This window comes from Melozone crissalis, unplaced genomic scaffold (assembly GCF_028551555.1).
Source record: "Melozone crissalis strain CALT ecotype California unplaced genomic scaffold, PUWL_Pcris_2 ptg000006l_1, whole genome shotgun sequence".
NCBI lineage: Eukaryota > Metazoa > Chordata > Aves > Passeriformes > Passerellidae > Melozone > Melozone crissalis.
Window position 1 is genome coordinate 40280527 of NW_026535784.1, and position 22084 is coordinate 40302610.

The following is a 22084-nucleotide window of genomic DNA, read 5'->3' on the forward strand; positions in this document are numbered from 1 at the left end:
TGTCAAACCTCAACCCATCCCAACACTCTAAACATGTATGTACTGGTGATACAGTTCCTGTAGGAGGTGGTTAAATGTGCTTGACAGGGACATGGACAGTAGAGAAAGATGTAATGAATCTGAAGTTTGTGGGATTCTGTGTGGGAATGTCTGTAGGAATCACAGGTATTTTCAGCCAGCAGGTTGGCCCCGGATATGTCACAACAGTCACGAGTTCTGCAGGTCAGGTCATGAACATTAAGGCAGTGATTCATGTGACATTCTGGCACAGCTGGAGAGATTTAAGAAGTTACCAGCAGACATCAGCTCTCCCATGACTGCTTTGTCAGTGCAAAGGCACCTTAGGGTGAGCTACCTTTAAGGGATCAGGTGAGAATTCTGAATTTGCTTCAGTGCAAAGTCAGACAGTTTAGTTTAAAAATTTAAACAGTTCAGTTTAAAAAATTTCCAGCTGGGATTCAGAGGTCAAGAGAGGTTCTTTCTTTCCTAGCCTGACCACAAACCACAGGTAACCCTAACCTTATAAAAAGTGTCCCTCTTCTCTCAAGTAATTGGGTAAAAATATCAGTTGACACTTTACTAAGAAACAGGATATTAAAGCATGAGAGACTTGGGAAAAGTATTAATTCTAGCACGTCTCGATCTGGTTTGCCAAGGCAACAGCTTAACGTAGTTTGATGCGTCTGTGTTGTTTGGCAGTATTTCAGTAGAAGCGCATCATGATGAGTCATACTCTTAATAAGCAATGTTCTATTCTAGCAGGAAGTGCCTTTCTCACAGCCAAGAGAATCATTCTATTAGTTCCCTGCCACATTCAGAAGTAAAGACAAACAATTTCATCCATCTATTAGGGTGCATTTCTCCAAATGAGACAAAGAACCATGAAAATACATGGGATCATTGATCATAGAGTTGGCTAACTTATGACAGGAAAAAGGTTGTCAAGTAAGGTGTGAGACATTCTTCTGAAGGCTGAGACAAAAATAGGGAGAATAATTGCATCACTACAAGCAGTTAGTAGGTTTATTGTCCTCTGAAAATACATCAAAGTAATAATTTTGTGTTCAGGATCTTCAGTGTAAAAGTTTTTGAAGCCTATAGAAAAAGCACACTCATCATATTCTGTCATGTTTAATGTATTTAAAAATCTTGTATTGAAGTATCTTACTTTGGAACCCAGTCATGGTGAGGTTCAAAAGAACTGATGATTCACTGCTTTGAAAGCAAAACAGTATGGTTGTTCATAGTCATGTCTTATTTTAGTCTGTGTTCTCCACATTTTATCCTATGTCCACATTGACAAGTGATAATGTCCAATAGGAGCAGACTTGCAGAGTGAGAGTTTCTGCTAAGGAAATGGTATCCACACTACACATTTTACAAGGTCTTACTTCAGCTTGGTTGTAGCCTGTGCCTGTGGGTTGAGATGCCCCTTATGGCTGGACTGCATAAGATGTGCCCTTGGAGTGTGTCTTCTGGCAATTATCATCCTCTAAGGGATCCAGTCTGTATCACTGTGACTGCTCCACCACACAGCCAAGGCATGGGAGATGAGGACTAATGAGTGGTTGGTTTCAAAACCCATCTCCTAATCTGAGCTAAAATAGGTTAAACACCTTTTGTAGTCCTTCCGTGATTTTTTTTCTCCTCTCTGTTCTGAGTACATATTCTTCATATTCCTCTGTATATGGAGGAATATGAAGACTTAGCTTTTGATATTAGACTCTTTCCTCCCTCTCCTACTGCTGCCTGTAGTGGAAGCACCACTGAGAGCAACAGGGAGAAACTGCCTTGTTACTCAAGTCTTCCTCCTAGGAATTTCTCTTTGAGACTGATGACCAACTCCAGAAGAGGCATCAAGGAGCTTTGCATCTCTCAGAGTATTTTTAAAGCTGTGCCAAATCCAATGTGGTTTTGGTTCATAAAGCAAGCTCCCACAGTGATATGCCCAAAACTCGTACAGCTCAGAACCAAGACAGGCTTTAGGTTTAGAAATCCACCTGCTGTTAAAAGGCCCTGTTCATGAAATCAGCACATGATTTTTCTCATCATTGAGCATCAATGGGAGTATCTTTCGCTGTGGCACAATACTTCAGTGAACAGAACTTGCCCAGCTCTTTCCTCCTGGAGAAGCTAATTTTCAGCCTGTAGTATACACTGAAATGAGCTCTAAGGCTGCATTGCATTTTTCCTACTGAAAATGTGACCTCACTTGAGGGCTTAGGATAATACAGACCATGCTAAGCACTTGGAGCTCTGCTTAATGTTAGTGCAAATTTTGAGAGCTCATGATCTCTAGAATTGGGTGCCAAGCATGCAGGATCAAGGTTGAGGCTTGTTAAGGTTTCCCCTTAGGTTGTTGGCTAATAAAGACCTGCATAGAGTTCATGGGAAAGCCAGGATGTAATGTGCATTGTTAGCCATCAGCATTAGCAGTAAGCACAAGGCAGAGAAGACAGCTAAAGAGCATTTAACTACAGGATGCTGGTGCTTTTCTGACTGTGCCCTTTCAGTAACTAAAATATACTGTGGTGGTCTTAGCTTCTCATTGTTTTTTCCCTTATTTGCACCCTGAAACCAACGTGCATTAGACAGCCCAGTTAACCTTCGCTGCTAGGGCAGAAAACCCAGGGCTGTGTTACTGTGGTAACTGAATCATTTTTCACTTGAAGATGGAGCAGTTCAATGCAATGTATTATGGAACAGCACACTCTGGTCAGGATGAAGCATGCAGGATGCCTGACAGCTCAGAGCTTGCTCTGTGAATGAATAGACAGCTCCCAATTAATGCAGTGTTCAGCTTTTACCTTTAATAGTCGTTGCTGGAACTCAACAGGAATGTTTATAAACATCTATTTGGACTGGTTGCCACATAGAAATAATTTTCAGTAAATGCCCGACAGGAGTTTTCAGCATTGCTGTTGTTTATTATACACATTTCCAAAGATGCTGATCGGGGGGCTGCTGCAGAACTGTGTAAGAACTGAGCTAATATCTCAGCAGAAGAGAGGAAGCATGCTCTCCCTGCTCAGATTTCTTACATACACAGAACCAGACACAAGAGTTTTAGGCTGAGAGAATCAGGCTCCAAAAGTAAATGGGAAATGAGTGTAGGACTACTTTAGTGCCTCTAAAATTCCCAACTGTTCTTTATGGGAAAATGGTGGTGTGGAGGACTGAAGATGGAGGTGTTCTCCCTCTTCAGCTGTATATAAACCTAGATATTATATAAAAATGACTGTAATCCATGGTGGTTTCATTTAATTAGGGGGAAGGGGGGTTGGAGGTTTTTCTTCTGTCATGTGGAGAAAATTCTCTATTCTAGGTCGTAACAATTGCCATTTCAAGGTTTTGCAAAACAGATAAAATTGAAATGGCTAATGGAAGATAGAGTCATTATTCCTGTTATTACCCATTTAAGTTCATATTCATGAAAAAAAGTCAAAAGGAAAGCTAACAGGCTTACATTCATCCCTCCTGCCAGCCCATGACACAAAAATGGTCTCCCTTTATTAGTTAAGCTCTCCTGTGTGTTTTCCAACGAAGGGACATTAAGCTGGGGCAGTGAATTAGGAGGTTGTGTTTGAAGGGGTGGGGGTTGTAGAGATTTCATGCTTTTCCCCTGAGGGAATTTTTGTGCATTAACACTGATATAATGGTGCCTGGCTATGACAAAGATGAGCAGCTGAGAAATACATGTAATAAATAATGCACATAAACACACAAGATCATTTCTAAGGGAAGTAAAGTGGAAGCCAGCCTTTTTAGCTCACAGCTAATGTGGTGGAATAATAAATCTCCTTCTGAGATGCTGTTGTCTGACTTGACATGCTTTGTTTTTCTCCTTAACAGGGGAAGTGTTCTTGCAGATTAAAGGCCCACTAGAAGACACATATAAAATCTATTGCTATCACCATGATGATGCACACACCATGCTGGAATACTATGAAAAGGATGAAGAACTGAAGCAGCATTTAAGAGACTGTGTACAGTCCTTAAAGTAAGATCTTTTCAAATGATGATTTCCGTCCATAGTCAGTTGCCTGGCAGGGAACATTTTAAATGGATGTAGATGAAAGGTCCCCTGTAAATCCGGAGTTTTATAAGGCTTGCTGGGAGCTCTGGCTTATGCTGCTTTCATGAAAAGATGACAAGCCAGGGGCCATGATTAGATTTTTTTTCTCTCTAAGATGGCCAAAAATAGCACAAGAAAGGTTGCTCTTTCCTTAGTTTCAGTGCCCCATACTGGCAAAAAAAAAAAAAAAAAAAAAAAAAAATTGCTGCATCATATCATGGGCTATTAGGAACACCTTTTCCAGCTCCCAGGAAACTTGCTGCCCCCTGTCTTCAGCAAGTCTGCTCCTTGAATTGGAGCAGGCTGTTATGGAGCTACTCGAGTGCACTGGCAGTTCTGGGCTGCTGCTACGAGGCCCCAGGGTCTGGAGCTGCTGTGCAGTTCCCAACTCCTCATAATGAGGGTGTCTGAGAGGAAACAGTGGTGCAGCAAGCTGCCACTTCCCACCAGAGGCAGGTGCTTTGTGCCATTGGCTCCAATGCCAGACCCTTGGGAAAATGCGTAGAGAACTGGGGATGTTGCCAAGTAATGGATCCATCTGTCTTCCAGCACAGCTTCCTCCTGCAGCTAGTGACAAGCATCAGCTCATCCACTCCATGGAGAGTGCTTCTCTTCCCACCCATAAATCCCCTTGCCCCTCACTTTCCCAAAAGCATCACACAGAGCTGTCAGGAGGGAACATGCCGCAGATTCAGACCAGAGGTCTGGCTCCAGCTCCAGGAAAGGCCCATGCTGCACTCTTGTAGGAGAGATGTAAAGTTATCACAAATAAAGGAGTGTACAGCAGCAACAGATATTTCAGCCACACCTTAATTTGTGATTGGTCTGCAGAGATCTGTTAAGACTTAGGAGATGGGAAGTATGTCCAAGTGAAATCTGGAAAGAGTGGTGAAGGAAAATATTAATAACATTAAAAGAGAAGTGTTTGCTTTGAAGATAGGTTTTGTTGAAAATGAAGCTTGTCTTGTACAACATGTTTGGCTCTTAAATATATAACAAAGTATATGTACAGGGTTCTCAAGTTTTAGCTACCCTGGAAGTTGAAATAAATAAATTTTCATACAAACTCATGCCTTCAGGCTAATGGATGGCCAGGTATTTCTCCTAAGTGGGTATTTTGGTGCTGATGCCTACAATAATCTTTCCTGACTAATCAAGAGAAGCCACTACTGTCATTCATTTATCCATGCTGCTGAGGCAAGGGGACGTGGAAGGAAATACAGATAAAAAATAATGTCCATGTACATCCTAGGGTGGATGTTGCCACTTGTATCCCAGAGTCAGCAAGAGGTGTTTCTGCTCCAAAATCACAGCTGGGCTTTGTGAAGAGAAAGGATATTTTGTGCTGAGCCACTGTAGCCTTTGCTAGCAGGAAGTGACAAGGACTTCCTTACAATGAACCCTTGTTTTGCCTTATTCTTTCCTGATTAGCCTTTAAGCAGGAGCCAACCATAAAAGCACTGGTGTGTATATATTATGTTGTGACCTTTCCCAGTGCCTAAAGATTGCAGTCAATTCAACTATTATGACCTGAAAGTGCATGCTGAGATTCAGAACTGTGGTCATCTAAAACTGTTTCTACCCAGTGGAGAATATTTGCCCTAGGAAGAAAACTATGCAAGATTGTTACCAAATAAGTTACAAGCTGTTTTCCATTGTGAGACATAACGAATATGGGGGCTGGTGCTATCTTTGAAAAATGTTTACTTGTTAAAGAGTTTTCTTTTCCCTTGGAAAGAATATTGTTCCACTTTAGAAAATCTTAAATGAGCTGACATCAGTAGGGGCTTCTGTGCCTCCACTGAGTAATATCTGACATGTGAAAAACAAGTTCTATATCAGGAGCAATTTGAGAGTGGCACTCTGCACACCTGTACAGACAAATCAGATTTAATTAGCTATGTTGAGGTTCCTGTTCCTTTTGACTGAAGAGGAAAAAATCCATCCCAAAATGTAGGTGTCTGCATTGGAGACGTGTGCAAATCCAATTTCTGTAGAGTCCCGTGTTTCAGCAGCGATTATGCAAACTGGGGATGTTGTTTGCTAGCCTAGCCAAAGAAATGCAGCTGGTAAAAATGAAAGGATGCTGGCAGCTACCTGCTCAGCTTTCAGCCTGAAGTACCTCGGTCAACTATCACAGGGGCAGAGGGATGTCACAAGCACACAAAATGCTGACAGTGCAGAAGCAATGAAAGCAGCAGCAGCTTCCAGATGCTCAGCTAGGCACTGGGGGCCAGGAGATGAGAGTGCAGGCAGTCAAAAAAGTGTGGCTGAGGATGTGATGTCAGGAAAGCCTGATGCAGGGATGGTGCTGACACGTTTGGGTCTCTTGCATTTGAGTGTATTCATACCATAAGAAAGCATTCTATGCACGAGTTTGCAAACTACAATTTTAAGTCCCTGATGCTTTTGGTATATGCATCAACACCATCCTACTCCAGAGAGGTTTCAGTTGATGTGTGGTCTACAAAAAGCTTCACAGCTTCATTGACTCCACACCCTAAAAACCTGAAATGTATTCTTTTTCTTTTAAAACTACATTTCTGTTTAAAGAGAGTAGACAGAGATGTATGTAAAGTGTAAGAGTGATGTTTAGTTTTATTTTTTGTATTAATGGCTTGATGTTACCTACAATTGTTAGCAGAGTGATCCAAACTTCCTTCTCTAACAGTGTGAGGACAAGGCTGGGTCTTGCAGCCAAAGCAGGTTTCTTATAATCCTTTTGCATTTGGGGCTGTCCATTCAAAAAGTTACAGGGTCAGATTCACCAGTACCCTCTGGCTGCTTTGTGCAGTTCTGCTGACACACAGCAGCCATAAACCTAAGTTACCTTGCCAGTTATGGCTACCCTGTGTGCTGAAGTGTATCTGAGAATCTCCTGGTCTGTGTAAACCCTTTTAGGAGGAATCTAATGCATGTTTTGTTTTCTTCTCTTTTGCAGAAAGAGATATGAAGAAGAGTAAGTACTATGCCCTTTTTTACATGTAAAATAATCTTTAAAGTGTCTTTGATTTATCTTTAGTATGTTTAGAGCTGTACAGGTAGTAATTTTAAGAACACAAGCCTTTTGTGTCAGTATAACCTGGAGAATTTTCCAGGACATATGCAGAATGCTCTGAGTGTTTGTCAACAGCATAGCGTCAGTCTTTGAAATCCAATTTCCTGCTACAATTCAGGCAGGCCTGCAGGTAAAGCTGTTTCTAAGCTGACAACCCCTTCAGTAGCCCTATGTGAGAAGCCTTCTTTAGGATCTTCCCCCAACAGTGTCTGGAAGAATATCGGAAAAGAACAAGCTCATTGCAACTTAGCCAAGAAAGTCCCCCAGCCACTGATGAGTTTTGGTTAAGGGACTTCTGTGCCAAATGTGACATCTTTGAAAAGCTGTAAAGGAGAATTTATCACAGCTGCAGCTTCTGGACATCCAGCATGTTGGCTGCATTGAAATGCAGCAATGCCTTTAGCAACCTGCAGTGAGAGGTCAGAGGAGGGACTGTCTGAAATGAAGAGAAAGATTACAACTCCAGACAAAGTGTTAGGAGAAAGGAGGAGCAAGTGTGGTCTATGCTGGCAGGAGAGGAAGAGACCTCAAGCCAAGTCAGGGAATTTGTTAATCAGTCAGTTAATTGCATGTTATAACTATGATCTGCATAAAATACACTTTGAAAGACTTGCACGTTGAAACTCTACTTTTGGAGGTTTCAAGCTTTTGTGCTAGGAAATAGTTTCTCTGCAGTTTGTTTTGATAAGGGATATTCCTGTGTACCCCTGTTCCACAAGGAGTGTGGCTCCAAGAGATACAAAATATCCAGAAGGTCGCAGTATGATCATGTGAGGCAGCAATACATACTGAAATCACCCAAGACTGGCTGTTCTGCCTTGTGTAGCCCCAACAGATATGAAAATCCCTGAGCTCAGCTGCCTCACAGGCAGGGCACTCAGGAAGTCCCATCACCTGCAAATCAGAGGTTGCAGAGTTGCAACAGCCCTTGGGCAGGACTGCACCCAAAAATCTGATTACTCTTGAACTGGAAAATACAGCGTAACTCCCCCCAAATGGTCTGTGATGTTGCTGCTCCCAGACTGCTTTTCATTCAAGCATGATCAAGAAAACAATTACATAAATACCAGACAGTGCTGCCCTTTGCTAGCAGCTCAGTAGGTTAAATTCTGCTTGGCTTAACAACTGTGCAGCCTCAGTGAGTTCCCTGGGTTTGCTCGAGAGACTTATGGCACAGTGAATTATTTGCCCTACGTGTCTTGTGCTAAAATCAAGGCATGCATAGTAGACCATGAAGCCCGAGATCCTGAGTCCTGCTGCAGCCTGATTCCTGCTCACCATCTCAGAACTGGCAGCTGCCCATCACACCAGCCTCAGCCCGGCTGGACCATGCTGGCTGTCATGTTTGCCACTGGACCAAGCTGCCTGGCAGTGAGAGCAAATGAAACTAAATCCTGCCTCCGCTGCCTTTGTGTGGCTCACCACCATGGGCTTTTTAAACAAGTGGGAATGTGTCTGTGTTAGTGACTGTGTTTTGTTGGGAGGCTGTGCCCTGGAGCTCAGTTTGCCAGTACTTCAGTTTGCCAGCTGCATTTGCTGCAGTGCTATGGCGATAATTTGCTGTGAGATTGGTACAGTTACATGTGGCTTAGAGTACTTGCTAAATTCAAAATAACGTGGGGGAAGGCTGAAGTAGCATCACAAATGAATTACCAACTTAATTTTCTGCACAATAGATGTCACAAGGTGTTACTCTCCTGCTTGAGTCGTGTGGCAAGGCCATGACCCAGCAGCCCCTGGGTCCTAACAGGGTGCACTGCAAATGGGACTGCCCAGGGAGAGTGGCTATCTCAGCTAATCTTGCTGGGGAGAATTAGATGAGTCAAACTTTGTGGCATTTAGTGCCCCAGGGAGTCATTATCTCCTAACAAACCTGCTATCTCTCACACCATATTGCAAGACTGTGTCATGCAGATACCGAACAGAGGGCTGTTTATCACTTGGGCAGCTGTCCAAAGTGCAACTATATAAAGAGAAGACGCTTGAAGATTTTTCCATTCATGAGGCAGCTTTTATAGATTTGCATTCATAGAGCTTTTCAGAGAAAACAATAACAATTTAAGATTTTTTTTCATTATTGCTGCCAGAAGCTGAAAGAAGGAAAAACAGCTTTCTATTTAATGTAAGATACAGGGGAAATGAGGGGAATTGAAATGATGAGAATGTTTCAGGACATGAGGAAGCCTTAAAAGGCATCTACTGTTAAATTTTTTTCATGCAGAACTTTTTTACAGATAATGCCTGTTTGAGAGAGATGGTTTAAATATGCAGATGTCTCTTCTCAAAGGCATTCAAATTGTTGTTAATTAGTCAGCAAGTAAGGATTGGCTCTTGTACTTTTTACACATATAAAAGTAGGAATGAAGGGGTTTTTTTTCTTTTATGCTTTCTGTTGCACAAAACAATAGATGTCAGCCTGCAAAACCATGTGGCTGTTCCCTATTTTTTGTACTTTCCTTCTACATTGTGTCATTTCTTCTTTCCATATGCAGAAATCCTTCTTTGTCTGCCCTTAACTCTTGCATAGTTAATGTCAGAAAACCTTTTCTGGTCCAAAAGAGCCTTTCTGGGCGTGCAAATGGAAAGCTTGCTCTGCTTTACTGCCCTCCACACTGTCACCAGGAGCTCGTGCTCAGTTTCAATGGGGAAGTGCCAGGTAGCTGGTGCTGGAGCTGTGCCTGGTTTGCTGAGGAGTGTGCTGTCATGAGGGGAGGCCATGGACATGTCTGTCCTGCTGCTGGAGCCTCAGCAGTGGCTGGCCCTGCTCTTGGCCACCTGGTGGTTGGTGTTACCTGTTCTGGGGAGACCCCGTGTTTCTGGGGAGACCCACATGGAAGGTGATGAAGGCACATGTGGCTCAGTCCTTTCCTGATTCCTTTGAGGCTGTTGTGGCAGCCCACAAACTGCACAGCCTCTCCCATTCCAGCCTGGAGAGTGTAACCAAAGTCTGGAGCAGGGCTGGAGTGTGAGTTCAGATGGCCCAAGAGCTCAGGGGGCCCTTCATGGTCTGAGCCACTTGATTGCCTGGGGATGCTGCTCTGCTGCCCCAGCCCAGCCAGTGGGGATTGAGCCTAGAGCCACAGAGCATCCCTGTGCCCATGCTGGGAGCTGGGACTGTCCTGCTCTCACCCTTCTGCCACCCTGGCCAGCTGCCTGCTTTGCCTTTATGTAAGGGAGTCTTCCAGCAGGCTGGATGAAGCCTGTGTGAATATCCTGTGTGTTCAACATTTCCCAGGCCAGATTTGGTACCCTTTGGAAGCCAAGGCATCATTAGAAATAACTGACTGGCAGCCAGCAAAGCAAAGCCCCAGGTGAAAGGCTGTAAAGCTTAAGGGTCTCTGTGCTAAGTCAGGGGTGTAGTGAGAAGGGATGCACTGTGAATAGGCATCCCAGTTACCCACAGCATGGAAATGTTGCAGTTTTAAGCCTGAGGGCCCAGAGCAGGATGTAACAGCCCTGCTCTCACACGCATTTCTCAAACTTCCTGTTATTTGTTCTTCCACCTACATCTCCTTTCCTGGGTGTTGTGATGTGTGAGTTATAGCACATGCTCCTTTAGACTGAGTGGGATGGTTTCAGAGCTGATGTCTGCTAAGTTCTGAAAACAGAAAATTCAGAGAGCTGGGGTGTATTTCTCATTGAGGGGGGGACAGCAGGGTTTTGTTTACAACACCCGTGTTCCCCCACAGATCTATCTTATTTTTATTTATGCAATTTTTTATGCAATTACCAGACAAGTTTTTTGACTTGAGCTGTAATTGCAATTCAAGGAATTTCTAATTTTGTGACAATTATTTTTGTGTAAATTACAGAGGGAAGCCAAATCTAATGGACCTGGGATCCCTGTTGATCAAACCAGTGCAACGGCTGATGAAATATCCCTTGTTACTCCGGGAGCTCTTGAACTCAACTCCTGCTTCTCACCCTGACCACGAGGCTCTACAACATGCCCTTTTTACTATGAGAACCATTAATTGGAACATCAATGAACTTAAAAGGAGGAAAGATTTAGGTAAGAAAACACAGAAAGTTCTTTGTAGGTTTGGGCTGGCCTTTACAAGATATATTTCAGCTCAGACATTTCACTATATAAATTTTAACTGGTGCCACGCAAGGTGTGTAATACATTGAGTTTCAAGAGGGTAACAATGCCTTAATGTTCCTTGTCCTCAGCCAACTATGTTACCTGACTGGTAACTCCAGTATGAAAACAGAGAAAGAATTAATGTTATAGTGTCTGTAATGCAGTTGCAAACACCGATAATAATTAGGATGCAGTAATAGCAATATTTTTTTTAGATTTGCCAGGTTGAAGCCCTAACTTCGCTCTCCCCAGGGTTACTGTTGATAATGGGGTTTTCATCCTCTTGAGCATTTTCACATGACATTACCCCAAATTACATCAAAGTGTCTGCTTTCAAATAGTTTCATATTTGTGTGCCTGTTCTGGTGAAAAGTCCTGTGAATACAGACTATTGATGTAATGAAATTCCCTGTCTGCAGTGCTGAAGTATAGGAAGAATGATGATGATGAAACCCTTAAAGAAAAGTTTGCCCGACTGAATATTCACTCCATTAGCAAGAAATCCAAGAGGGTCACCAGCCATCTGAAAATACTGACGAGGGGAGAACCTCAGGTACTTACTCATCCAACTGCAGATTTGCATTGACAGCTTCAGTTCTGCTTTTGCACAGGGTGTTTTTCAAAACATGTTGGAAATGGAGTTTGTGGTGCTGCTTTTTTTCCTACCTAATTTATAACGTCATTTTCTGACTGTCACAGAGGACAGGAAAGATCATTGTGATTGAAACAGAAAATAATGTAATGTGTTCTCCACCTTTTCCTTTTTTACACAAGAGTTTCTCAAACTTCTGGTCTTCAGTAGAGAGGAAGTGAGAGGTAGTTTTGTGAAACTCAGCCTGAGGTCAACATTTTGCAGATACCCTGGCAATAATTATTGTCAGGGCTGAGAACATGTTCAGTCCGTCTTGCTCATGTTGTAGCTTTAAAGGTTTGGGATCCACCAAGGAAGATGATCAATGCCTCTAATTAGGAAAGGGCCACAGGGTTTGCCTCTACACGTGCAAAGACCTGGAACCCTCAAAACTACAGAGAGAAAGAACTCTGTGATAAGTCTGATGGGTGTTGGCTGGCCAAAAGTAAAATCCTCCTTCATAATTTCAAAGTTGTAATTCAAAACCTAGCAGGATAAACATTTTCAGGAAAGCTTAAATTGAAATCTCAAAGAAAATCAATTACAAACGACCTTGAAAGTGATATCCAGTGCACCTCACTGCATGAGATGGCTGATTATACAAGGTCACTTGCCTTTCTAGATGTGACTTCACAAGATACATGCCATTTTTTCCTGGTTTGTTTTTTATCAGTGTTTCTTCTCTTCCTCTGATCCAAATCACTCACATATATTTTTTTTCTGTTCATTTATTTATACAGTGGAAATTTTTGTATTCAAAATGTGACAGACACCAGTAAGACTATAAAATCAGAGAAAAAGGGAATTAAATTTGATTAAGAGGATATGTGATTTTTCTTTTCCCTTTATTTTCTTCTTTAGAAACTTCTGGTTTATGTTTTTTTGGTTTTGTTTCTAATTAAGCTTTAAACGTTTGAGGATCATTTTAGTATCAGAATGCATCTGTTAGAGATTCAGCCGCCTCTCCTGCTTAATTAGACTGAGAAAGTTCCCGACTCACGTCTTGAAACACGCCGACACCCCCACGGCAAAAACACTGAGACGTGACTTGAGATTTCTGAAGCCCCTGCAGGAAAAGAGGGGCAGAACTGACCGCGTTTTCAGGGCGGGATTAAGAAGTTTCCCGAGGCCATCGGCGGCTGCCGGCGTTTCCAGAGGAGAGGCTGGCTCGGCTCTGGGATAACAGCTCTGGGATAACAGCTCCACCTGCAGCCGGCGTGCGGGAGAGCGGCTGCGGCCCCGCTCCGGAACAGCCATCCCTCCTTCTCCTCCCGAATGTCCATCCCACCTTCTTCTCCTGAACATCCATCCCACCTTCTCCTCCGGAATAACCATCCCACCTTCTCCTCTGCAATAGCCATCCCGCCTTCTCCTCCCAAATAGCCATCCTGCCTTCTCCTCCCGAATATCCATCCCACCTTCTCCTCCCGAATATCCATCCCACCTTCTCCTCCCAAATATCCATCCCACCTTCTCCTCCGAAATACCCACCCCACCTTTAACTCCCAAATACCCACCCCACCTTTTCCTCTGCAATATCCATCCCACCTTCTCCTCCCAAGTACCCATGCCACCTTTCCCCCCTGTCCTTTCCTCAGGTGGAACAGCACCACACAGGAAAATGAAGCATTTTGTCGGCCTTGTAGTAAAGCAACTCCCTGCTCCCACAAGGATTAAAAATGGAATTCTCTGCTGTGTTGCCCAGTGGTTTTGACTTTTCTTGAATTACAGCTGGAGCTTGGGAGAATTAGGGGTTGATCTGTTTTCAAAGGGAGGAGTTCAGGGATTTTTCTAGCAGCGCTCTGGATGTTTATTTTGTTAGCCAGGCTCCTTTGGGCTGCCGAAATAACAGCGCAAATGTCTATTTTAGGTGAAAGATGGAACTTTTGATAAGGAAGAAAAGTTGTTCCAAAGTCTAGAGAAGACTGTGAAATTGTGTGTGAAGAACATTTCGCTTTATTCACAACATCTCCAGGTGGGTACAGGCCTTTCTGCAATCTGTGGTCACAAACCCTGTCCGTAACCAGTTTGACACACATTTCTTTCACTGGCTGAGCAACACCAAATTATTTATTAGCAGGGCTGTCTACATCAGAATATTAAATAAATAAGCTTTGCTGCCACTGCATTACTGAGCCAATGGCAAAGAAGTTTTGAAGCCCATAGTTTTGCGTTTTCCCCCTGACAGAGGCAGGTTCTGTGGAGACCCACAGGTGCAGAGAAGAAGGTTCTGTCTGGTGGCACAGTCAGGACTTTCAATCTCTGTGTGAAGCTGTCACCCCCATCTGCTGCAGTGAAGGACAAACTGAGATTGAACCAATCTTCTCATTAAAGATTGAAGAACTGAGCTGCAGCCCCATAAATTAAAACATCCTAAAATACATATTGTGGATGGTAGGACCCCTTCCCTTTTCCCATGTTTACGTTGTGTTGAGGACTAGCATTAGATGTGCAGAGTGCTTGAGTTCTCTAAAATGTCTTTGCTTCAACCCTCCTCTCCAGAACTGAGGGTTGGCTTGTGATTTATCAGCTTGCCCCTCCCATGGACCACTTGCCAGCTTTGTGGATGGCATGAAGCCTGTCCAAGGGTAAGAGTGCCCTAGCCAGGCAGGGAGGCTGTTTGGGAGATAGGCAAGATCAATAGCCAGCTGGCCAGGGCTTATGGTGCTTGCTTCTGCAAACAGGGAAAGGCCGGGGAGCTCAGCCAAGGAGGGCTGCTGCCTGCAGTGGTGCTGACAGCTCCTTATCCAAATGGATCCACACTTCATTGAGATTTAAATTCTGAGTAACTGAAATACACCACTTAGTCCTACTTAGTCCCCCAAAAGAGATTTTTGAGGATGCGTGGTAAGCTGGCTTCTTGCTGAGGAGTAGCTGAATTCCAGTGGGATATTCATTAGTTTAGGGCATAATTCTTTCAGTTGAACATTAACAGCTTGATTCTTAAATAGTTTACACTGAAAATAGACAAAGCAGAGGAAAATACTATCACAGTAAACAACCTCACGATGACTGGAAACTGCACAGCAACTGCGCAGGTGTTGGAGATGGAAAATATTTCTGATTCCAGAAGTATTATTGAGAAGCTGCATGAGTGAATGCAGCATATTAAAACAGATTGTAATAGTTTCATCTTCCTACCATGTTTTCATTTAGGATTCTATACATCTGGCTGCCCAGAATATAATTGAGCTTCAGGAAATCCTGCAAGATAAAGATGACAAAGTCAATGACTGTTCGGAAGAACAGACCAACACTGCAAATCTGTGTGAAGACTTTGTAAGTAAATGCAATGTCCACTGTTACACAGCTGTCTGTATGTCTGAGAAAACAGCTGCATGTGAGGAAGACTAGGACAGAAAAGAGGAAAAAAAACCAGCTCAGGAATCTGTTGGAAAAGATAAATGGGGGTTTTGGTTGAATTTATGTAGGAACTAAGATAAAATACAATATAAATGAATTGTATTTTCCTTAGAAGAATGAAAGAAAACCTGCCAAGCTAAATTCCTGGGTTTATACTAAAATCTTTGTGTTAAATTTGTATCACCTGAACAATTCTGTATTTGTTTCATCTGAACTTCAGCAAAGAGCAGCAGATTGTTGCCTTGCTGTTTTTGTTACCAGCACTTTCAGTTTGAGTGACTTTTGTGATTGATATTGTGCTTATGTACTGTTAGCTCCTGGAATCACAGATCTGTAAAAATCTAAGATTTATTAACTGGAAAAAAGCCTCTCAGATCATCAAGTCCAGATATTAACATAGAACTGTCAAATCCTTCATATAGGGAAACCACGAAAAATCCAAATATAGCCCATAGTAATTTATAAAGCAATTTTTAAAATAGTAATAGTCTACTTCTTCAACTAGTCTTCTGCTTTCAGAATTAAAATGAACTCTAATGCCTGGCTCTAATAAGGTACTTAAATGTCTTTTCAAAATGGGACAGGCTGCTTATTCGAACAGCTGCTCAAGCTGGAAAAATTCAGATTTGGAGGTGCATTTGTCAATAATGTATACCTTCCTCTCTCATTAGATTTTTGGAAAATTTTCAGGGCAGAAATTCCCAGTAGCCTCTTTTTAAGAAATCAAGTCCAGCAGTTTGGAAGAATTGTTTTCTTAATGCATCAAAAATTGGTTCACTAAACACAGCCCAGTTTTTCAGGTGGAAATAAAGTAGGAGCTATTTAGCCAGTGTACATCATCTTGGCCTTGGAGAGCAGCTCTGGGGCTAAAATGGATCTGTCCTCAACTCTGCTATGTTTTTGAGAATGCAGAGGCAGCTGCTTTTATATTCTCACATCCAACCCAACAACTTAATTCACACAGAATGTCCAAGAGCTTTAATCTGATGATGAATTTCACTCACTACCAGCCTGTGCTGTATTTGAACAAATTACTTACAAAAATAAATTTTATTTCATGCAATATTAATCCCATGAGACAATTAGAGACTAATGGAAAAGTCTGAGGAAGACTGGTTTTTCTACCAGGTGTCTAATTTTGTTGATTACTAGAGATAAAACCAACAAGCACAACCTAATTTAATCAAATCAAGTGATTGTTTGTGTTTGCTTAAACAGGAATTGAGTTACAGCTGTTTCCAGGAGAGGGAAAAGGGGAAAAAAAAAAGCAGCTTTGAGAGAATTCAAGTCTCCCACTTAATAAGACCTCGTTGGCTCTAGAGTGTATATTGATGTGGGCCTTCCAGCCAAGGAAATCCCAGTTTTATTTGACCACTTGATCAATCCTTGCTGTTTTCCCCCAGCGGCAGCTCCCTAGGGGCAGTACCTGAGGCTGCATGCTCCAAGGGACCACTGCCATTTGCAGAGGCTGAAAACTGAAAAACTAACATCTATAAAACTGAACATCTCCCGTTATGAAGGAGATTCTAAGTCATGCTGGACCCTGCTTGAAACTGCCTCTGGCAGCAAAGCTTTGTGTACAGTGATTAACAGATTGCTGGATGGGCTGCCATCAGGCTCAGCCCCCTGTGGCATCTGATGGACTGTGTGAATAAGGTAATGAGTAGGTTTGGTTTCTACTTTCCAGATGGCTCAGCTGGACAAGCTTGTCTTGACTCCTCTCTCAGCACTGCAAGCCCTGTTTCCAGGCCCCCAGAAGCTCATCCAGAAGCGCTATGACAAGTTGTTGGACTACAACAGCTACATTCAGAGGTCAGCTGGAGAAGAGCTGGAGCTGGCAAAGAAAGAATATGAGGCTCTAAATGCACAGCTAGTGGAAGAACTTCAGGTATTCAACAGAGCAGCCAAAAAGATCGTGTTGAACTGTCTACATTGCTTCATCACCCTCCTCAGGAATATTATGTTTGCAGCACTTCAATCAAACTCTGCTGTCATGGTGCCTGTTCCAGTAAGTACATTAGAAACAGGTGTGGCTGTGTCTTAATTTCTCTTTTCTTCTTTCTGTATGCTTTGGCTAAAATTATGTAGGACACATATCTACAAAGCTACACTGATTTACTGATTTTGTGACTTTGTTTGTTCTGCTGAGCACAGTTAGATTGTTTTTTTCTTTCCTTTGCAAGCTCAGTACAGATTAAGTTCTTAGAATCAAAGTGGTTTGGTTGGAAGGGATCTTAAAGATCATCTAGTTCCAATTCCTCTGCCATTAACAGGGACATCTTCCACTAGACCAGGTTGCTCAAAGCCCCATCCAACCTGACCTTTAAAGCTTCCAGGGATAAGGAGCCCACAGCTTCCTTGCAGAAGCCATTTCAGTGCCTCACCAGGGTCACAGTAACCAATCTAAACCTGTCCTCTCTCAGTTTAAAGCCATCCCCCTTGTCCTGCCACTACATGCCCTTGTAAAATGCCCCTCTCCAGCTTTCCTGTAGGCCCCCTTTATGTACTGAAGGCCACAGTAGGGTCACCCTGGAGTGAGTTTTGAGGAACTTGTTCTGAACTCTTGTCAGACATGGGTTTTTCATTGAGAATGATCCTAATGGGACTGTTCCTGCTGTTGCAGTTACAGTAATGGCAACAGTATTACAGGGAGGCAAAAAGACGGCAGCTGCTAGCACATCTTAGCATGTACTCTGACTAGCCCAGAAAACACAGGAAATTATAAGAAAGTACATGAACACCTCATTTGCTGCTAGACTGCAGAGTCACAGATGACTGCAAAAGAGAAACAAGTTAGGAGATCCGATGAAATCGTGTTTATGAAAATCAAGGTGCTTTAAACCCCAAATATGATGCAGAAACTCCTGCAGATATCTCTCAGCAGTAATGAATAGCCTCACCTGGAGGACTTGAACCCCCTGAGAAACACAGCTACAACAATGTCTTCCACACCTACAAATCCACTCACCTGAACAGAGCAAGGCTGCTTGGGAAACACACTCTAGAAAGGCAATTCTGGAGTGTTTTTGTTCCATCAAGGCTGGAACAGAGCACATTATAGTAAAGGGCAGCTGAAAAATTAAGCAAAACAAGGTCAGGATCAAACCATAGAGCTATGGTGTTTAATGGGAAAATTAAGGATTTTTCTGCATGAAGAAATTTCATCCCTGTAATTTGATGTTTTTCATGTGTTGAAAGCTGTTGTATTGGGCATTGTTTTCTGGGAGGGTCTGGCTACAAAGTTACCTTATTTTTCTTTTTTTCCTGTTTACATCAGCAAATGCTTTTGGTATTAGGCATATACAAAAATCAGTTATTCAGTGCCACAGACAGAGACTCAGTTACCCAACAATTTTTAACCTGTTTGCAGCTCTCAGTTGCACAAACACACAGCTGTGGGATAAACTACTCCAAACCTTGTAGCACATTGGCCACTCTGATAGCTGCTGAGATGCCCATTTGCATGTGAAAGCAGGTGGTTCAGTAGCATAAATGCAAGGCTCTTAATCTTCATCACCGTTTAGAATATTTTTAATGATTTAACTTCAATTTCTATGCCATTTAAATGTAATAGCATCTAGTAGAGACTTTCTTTAAGCAAAGACCTTGCTTCTCTTTACATCTTATATGTAGAAATTGCACTGCTTATGGGCTCTGCAGAAAATAGTCATAACTTGTCAGATTTCCTGACTCCTAGCACTCAGCAAATTAAATTAAGTCTGCTCTCTCCAATCTCCCTCCCATTTTGTACATGAGATCTAACCCACATTTGTGTTTGCAGCTGTCCTCCTCAAGCATCTGGGAAGTGCATAATCAATTGATAGAGGAGGTTCACAAGCTGAATTTTGTAAAAGAAAACATCAGTACAATCTTTATTGAGGGAAAATTGAGCCTGGAAAAAAAGAAACCTGTTCCTTCTCCGGTGAGTACCATACATCCCAATTGTGTATGAAGCATCCTCTTTCGATCACTGTTGAAAAAATCCATTTTTATGCTACCTAAAGGTTTGGGCTTTGTCTCCCCACTGTGACTCTGCATCAGGTTGTTGGAGTAAAGTTTTCATTGACCAGTAACCTCTGAAGATTTTTCACTTTTTTCATGTTAATATCTTGAAAATCCACTTGAAATTACCTCAAATTGCTCTTAGCCCTTTAAGCACATGTTAAGGCTTAGGTATATTTTTGGTAACTTGTTTTGTTAAATGCTCTTACATTGCATCTTAGTCTTCTAATTCAGAAATTGTTTTTTCCTTGTGCTCAGCTGTGGTTATGTGCACTGGTGTTTACACATATATGCACAAACATACACACCCACAGCAGAACATTCAGAAAATCCACCAGGAAATCTGTGTTCCCAATCTCATCAGATGTTTCTGGAGGTTTTAGGAGTTTGATTTACAGAAAAATAAGGACTTGGGTGCAGGTTTACAGAAGAAGCTGGGGCAGTTGTAGAATTCCTTTCAGCATCAGTGAAGGCACAGGTGCTCTTGCTTCTGTGGTATGTGAAGATCCCATTGATGTGCATCACCTCCCTCCCTGCCCTCTAACCAAACCCTGAAATGAATATGCTTCCAGCAGGTAATGGCATCTTGCCCTCATTTAGAGAGGTAATTTCACACAAAAAGCAGCCATTTTGGGTACCACTGTTTTTTTTTTTTTTTTTTGCCTAATGCCTTATCATGCAAGTTTTTATGTGGCCTTAGCACACCTCAGCCCATTTTTGGATTATGCTTTTTCTGTGATATTACATCGGAATACAAAGGTCATGGCTACGGAAAACCAATTAAGCAGGAGATAGTTCACATACAGAACAGCACCTCTTCGAGAGCAGAGGACAGACTAAGAGGTCTTTAATTAGTGAAATTCCTACATTTCTTTGAAATCTGCCCTTTATTGCTCACCTGTTAATATAGCAGTGGGACAGGTTCTTCCTGCATTCGCAGGGGAGACTTGGTCCCGGTGCAACTCCTTGGTTTGTGTGTGAAAATGCTAGGTCAGTTGCCACATGCAGCATTTTTATCCAGATTTTTACCTGGAAATGGCCCCAGCATTACTGAGGATGAATATGATTTGTTTCCAGCTGGAGTCCCCACGGCAGACAGAGGAGCACAGGTCCAAGCTGCTGGCCACCAACAGCACCGAGTCGCTGTACCAGGCTAAGCGCAAGTGCAACGCCGTGCAGGAATTCGATATTGACGTGCAGGAAGGAGACGTGGTGGCTGTTGTGGAGAAAAAGGACCCCTTTGGAAGCACAAGCAGATGGCTTGTTGACACAGGAAGTGAGTTCTCTGCACAAATATCCCAATAACAGCTTCCCTTTGGGATATTGATTTCCTTTCATTCTGGCCCCATCTGTTTGCCTCTGTCATACTGACAGCTGCATAAAGCGGTTGGTTTTGAAATTATTTTAGCAGCGTTTTGCTGTTTATTTATTTTCTGTCTCTTTATTCTGGTTTCTAGTCCTCACAGGGTATGTGTACTCCTCCTTCCTGAAGCCATACAATCCAGGCAAAGCACAGAAGGATGCAGCAGAAAATGGCTTTGGTGATGATGATTTTGATGACATCAGCCTCTTTGTCTCTTCACGGCCCTCTGCTGACAGCAGCACAAGCAGTCCAGGGTACCAGAAGAGTAAGAGCTGCTCACCTTTCCACTTCTGTGAAAATCCTGCAATTAATGGCACGGGGACTGGTGCTCTTCAGGGTATGGATGAGCAGCAGGTAAGTATGATACACACTGTGCCTGTCTTCTTGTTGTTCCTATTTAAAATCTAAAATTATACTGTTAGTAATTTAAATGGTTTCCTCTCATACCAGAAAAGAGTGGCACCAATCTGTCAGTGTGACATAGGAATTCATTATTCTCTGCTCTAAAATAGCTGTGAGGTAGGAAAAGAGAATCAGTTAAACTGTGAATTGCAGTCCTGTGTTGCAGAAAACACACTTGCATTATCCCACCCCATGTATCCCACCCCAAGGTTCTCATACGGAGCAGGAACTTGCAAAATAGCTCAGTTTGGGGGATTTTTCAACTTACTGGTGACAAGAAAGCTGTGACAAGAATGCTGATCAGCAAGGCACAGAAGTGACCCATGTGCCACATTTTAGCACAGGAGCTTTAGGAAAGGTGATTCCCCATGAGGAAACCTTGCTGAAAAATTCTTCATGCAATCCATGGCTACTTGGTGTGAGCTGAAAACCTTACCAGTGTTGCAAGGTGATGAGGTCTTGGAGATTGGTTTGTTTGTCATGCAGAACTTCCCAGATGCTTCAATTTTACTTTTTATTTTGGCCCTGTCTATAAATTGCAGGCCATGTAGTTGAACGCTGGTTTGTACATATTATTACATTTCTCTATACAGAACTGCTACTGATACACAGCTACACAGTAACATGTGGCTACATTTTTCAATTCTGATTTTTGTTTATGTGGCTTTCCTTTTTCAGATCTTCTATGCTGTTTTTGCATTTCAAGCTAGAAGTGATCAAGAACTCAGCCTTCAGGAGTACCAGAGGGTGAGGATACTTCGCTTTTCCGACCTGAGTGGCAATAAGGAATGGTGGCTAGCTGAAGCAAAAGGTCAGAAGGGATATGTACCATCTAATTATCTAGGGAAGATGACATATGCTTAGGAGGGGAAGGGCCTGTTGAGCCAGGCTCTCTGAAGCAGACAGAATAATCATCTGTTAGGTTTGCTGCAAGCAAAGCAAGCTCACAAGTGATTGACAGAAGCCATGGTATCCAGCACACAGATGATACCGAGAACCTCCATTCTCCAAAAGCTATCACCTTGTCAAGACCTGAGGGAGGAAACATTTAACAGGAAGACTGATTCTGATTAACATGCTGAAGAGCTTGCTTTTCTATTACCCCA

The 22084-nt window shown here is 42.6% G+C and overlaps 1 protein-coding gene across 1 annotated transcript in view; it reads left to right on the forward strand.

Annotated features, from left to right (window-relative positions):
• Positions 1–21842, forward strand: part of ARHGEF38 (Rho guanine nucleotide exchange factor 38) — a 36460-nt gene extending 14618 nt beyond the window's left edge. The window contains exons 5-15 of the mRNA XM_054295413.1: positions 3853–4000; positions 7017–7034; positions 10946–11145; positions 11637–11770; positions 13719–13823; positions 15005–15127; positions 16899–17219; positions 18993–19133; positions 20291–20489; positions 20671–20930; positions 21657–21842. Coding sequence (XP_054151388.1) covers positions 3853–4000; positions 7017–7034; positions 10946–11145; positions 11637–11770; positions 13719–13823; positions 15005–15127; positions 16899–17219; positions 18993–19133; positions 20291–20489; positions 20671–20930; positions 21657–21842 — 1835 coding nt within the window. The remainder of the gene's footprint in view (positions 1–3852; positions 4001–7016; positions 7035–10945; positions 11146–11636; positions 11771–13718; positions 13824–15004; positions 15128–16898; positions 17220–18992; positions 19134–20290; positions 20490–20670; positions 20931–21656) is intronic.
• Positions 21843–22084: the final 242 nt, after the last annotated feature.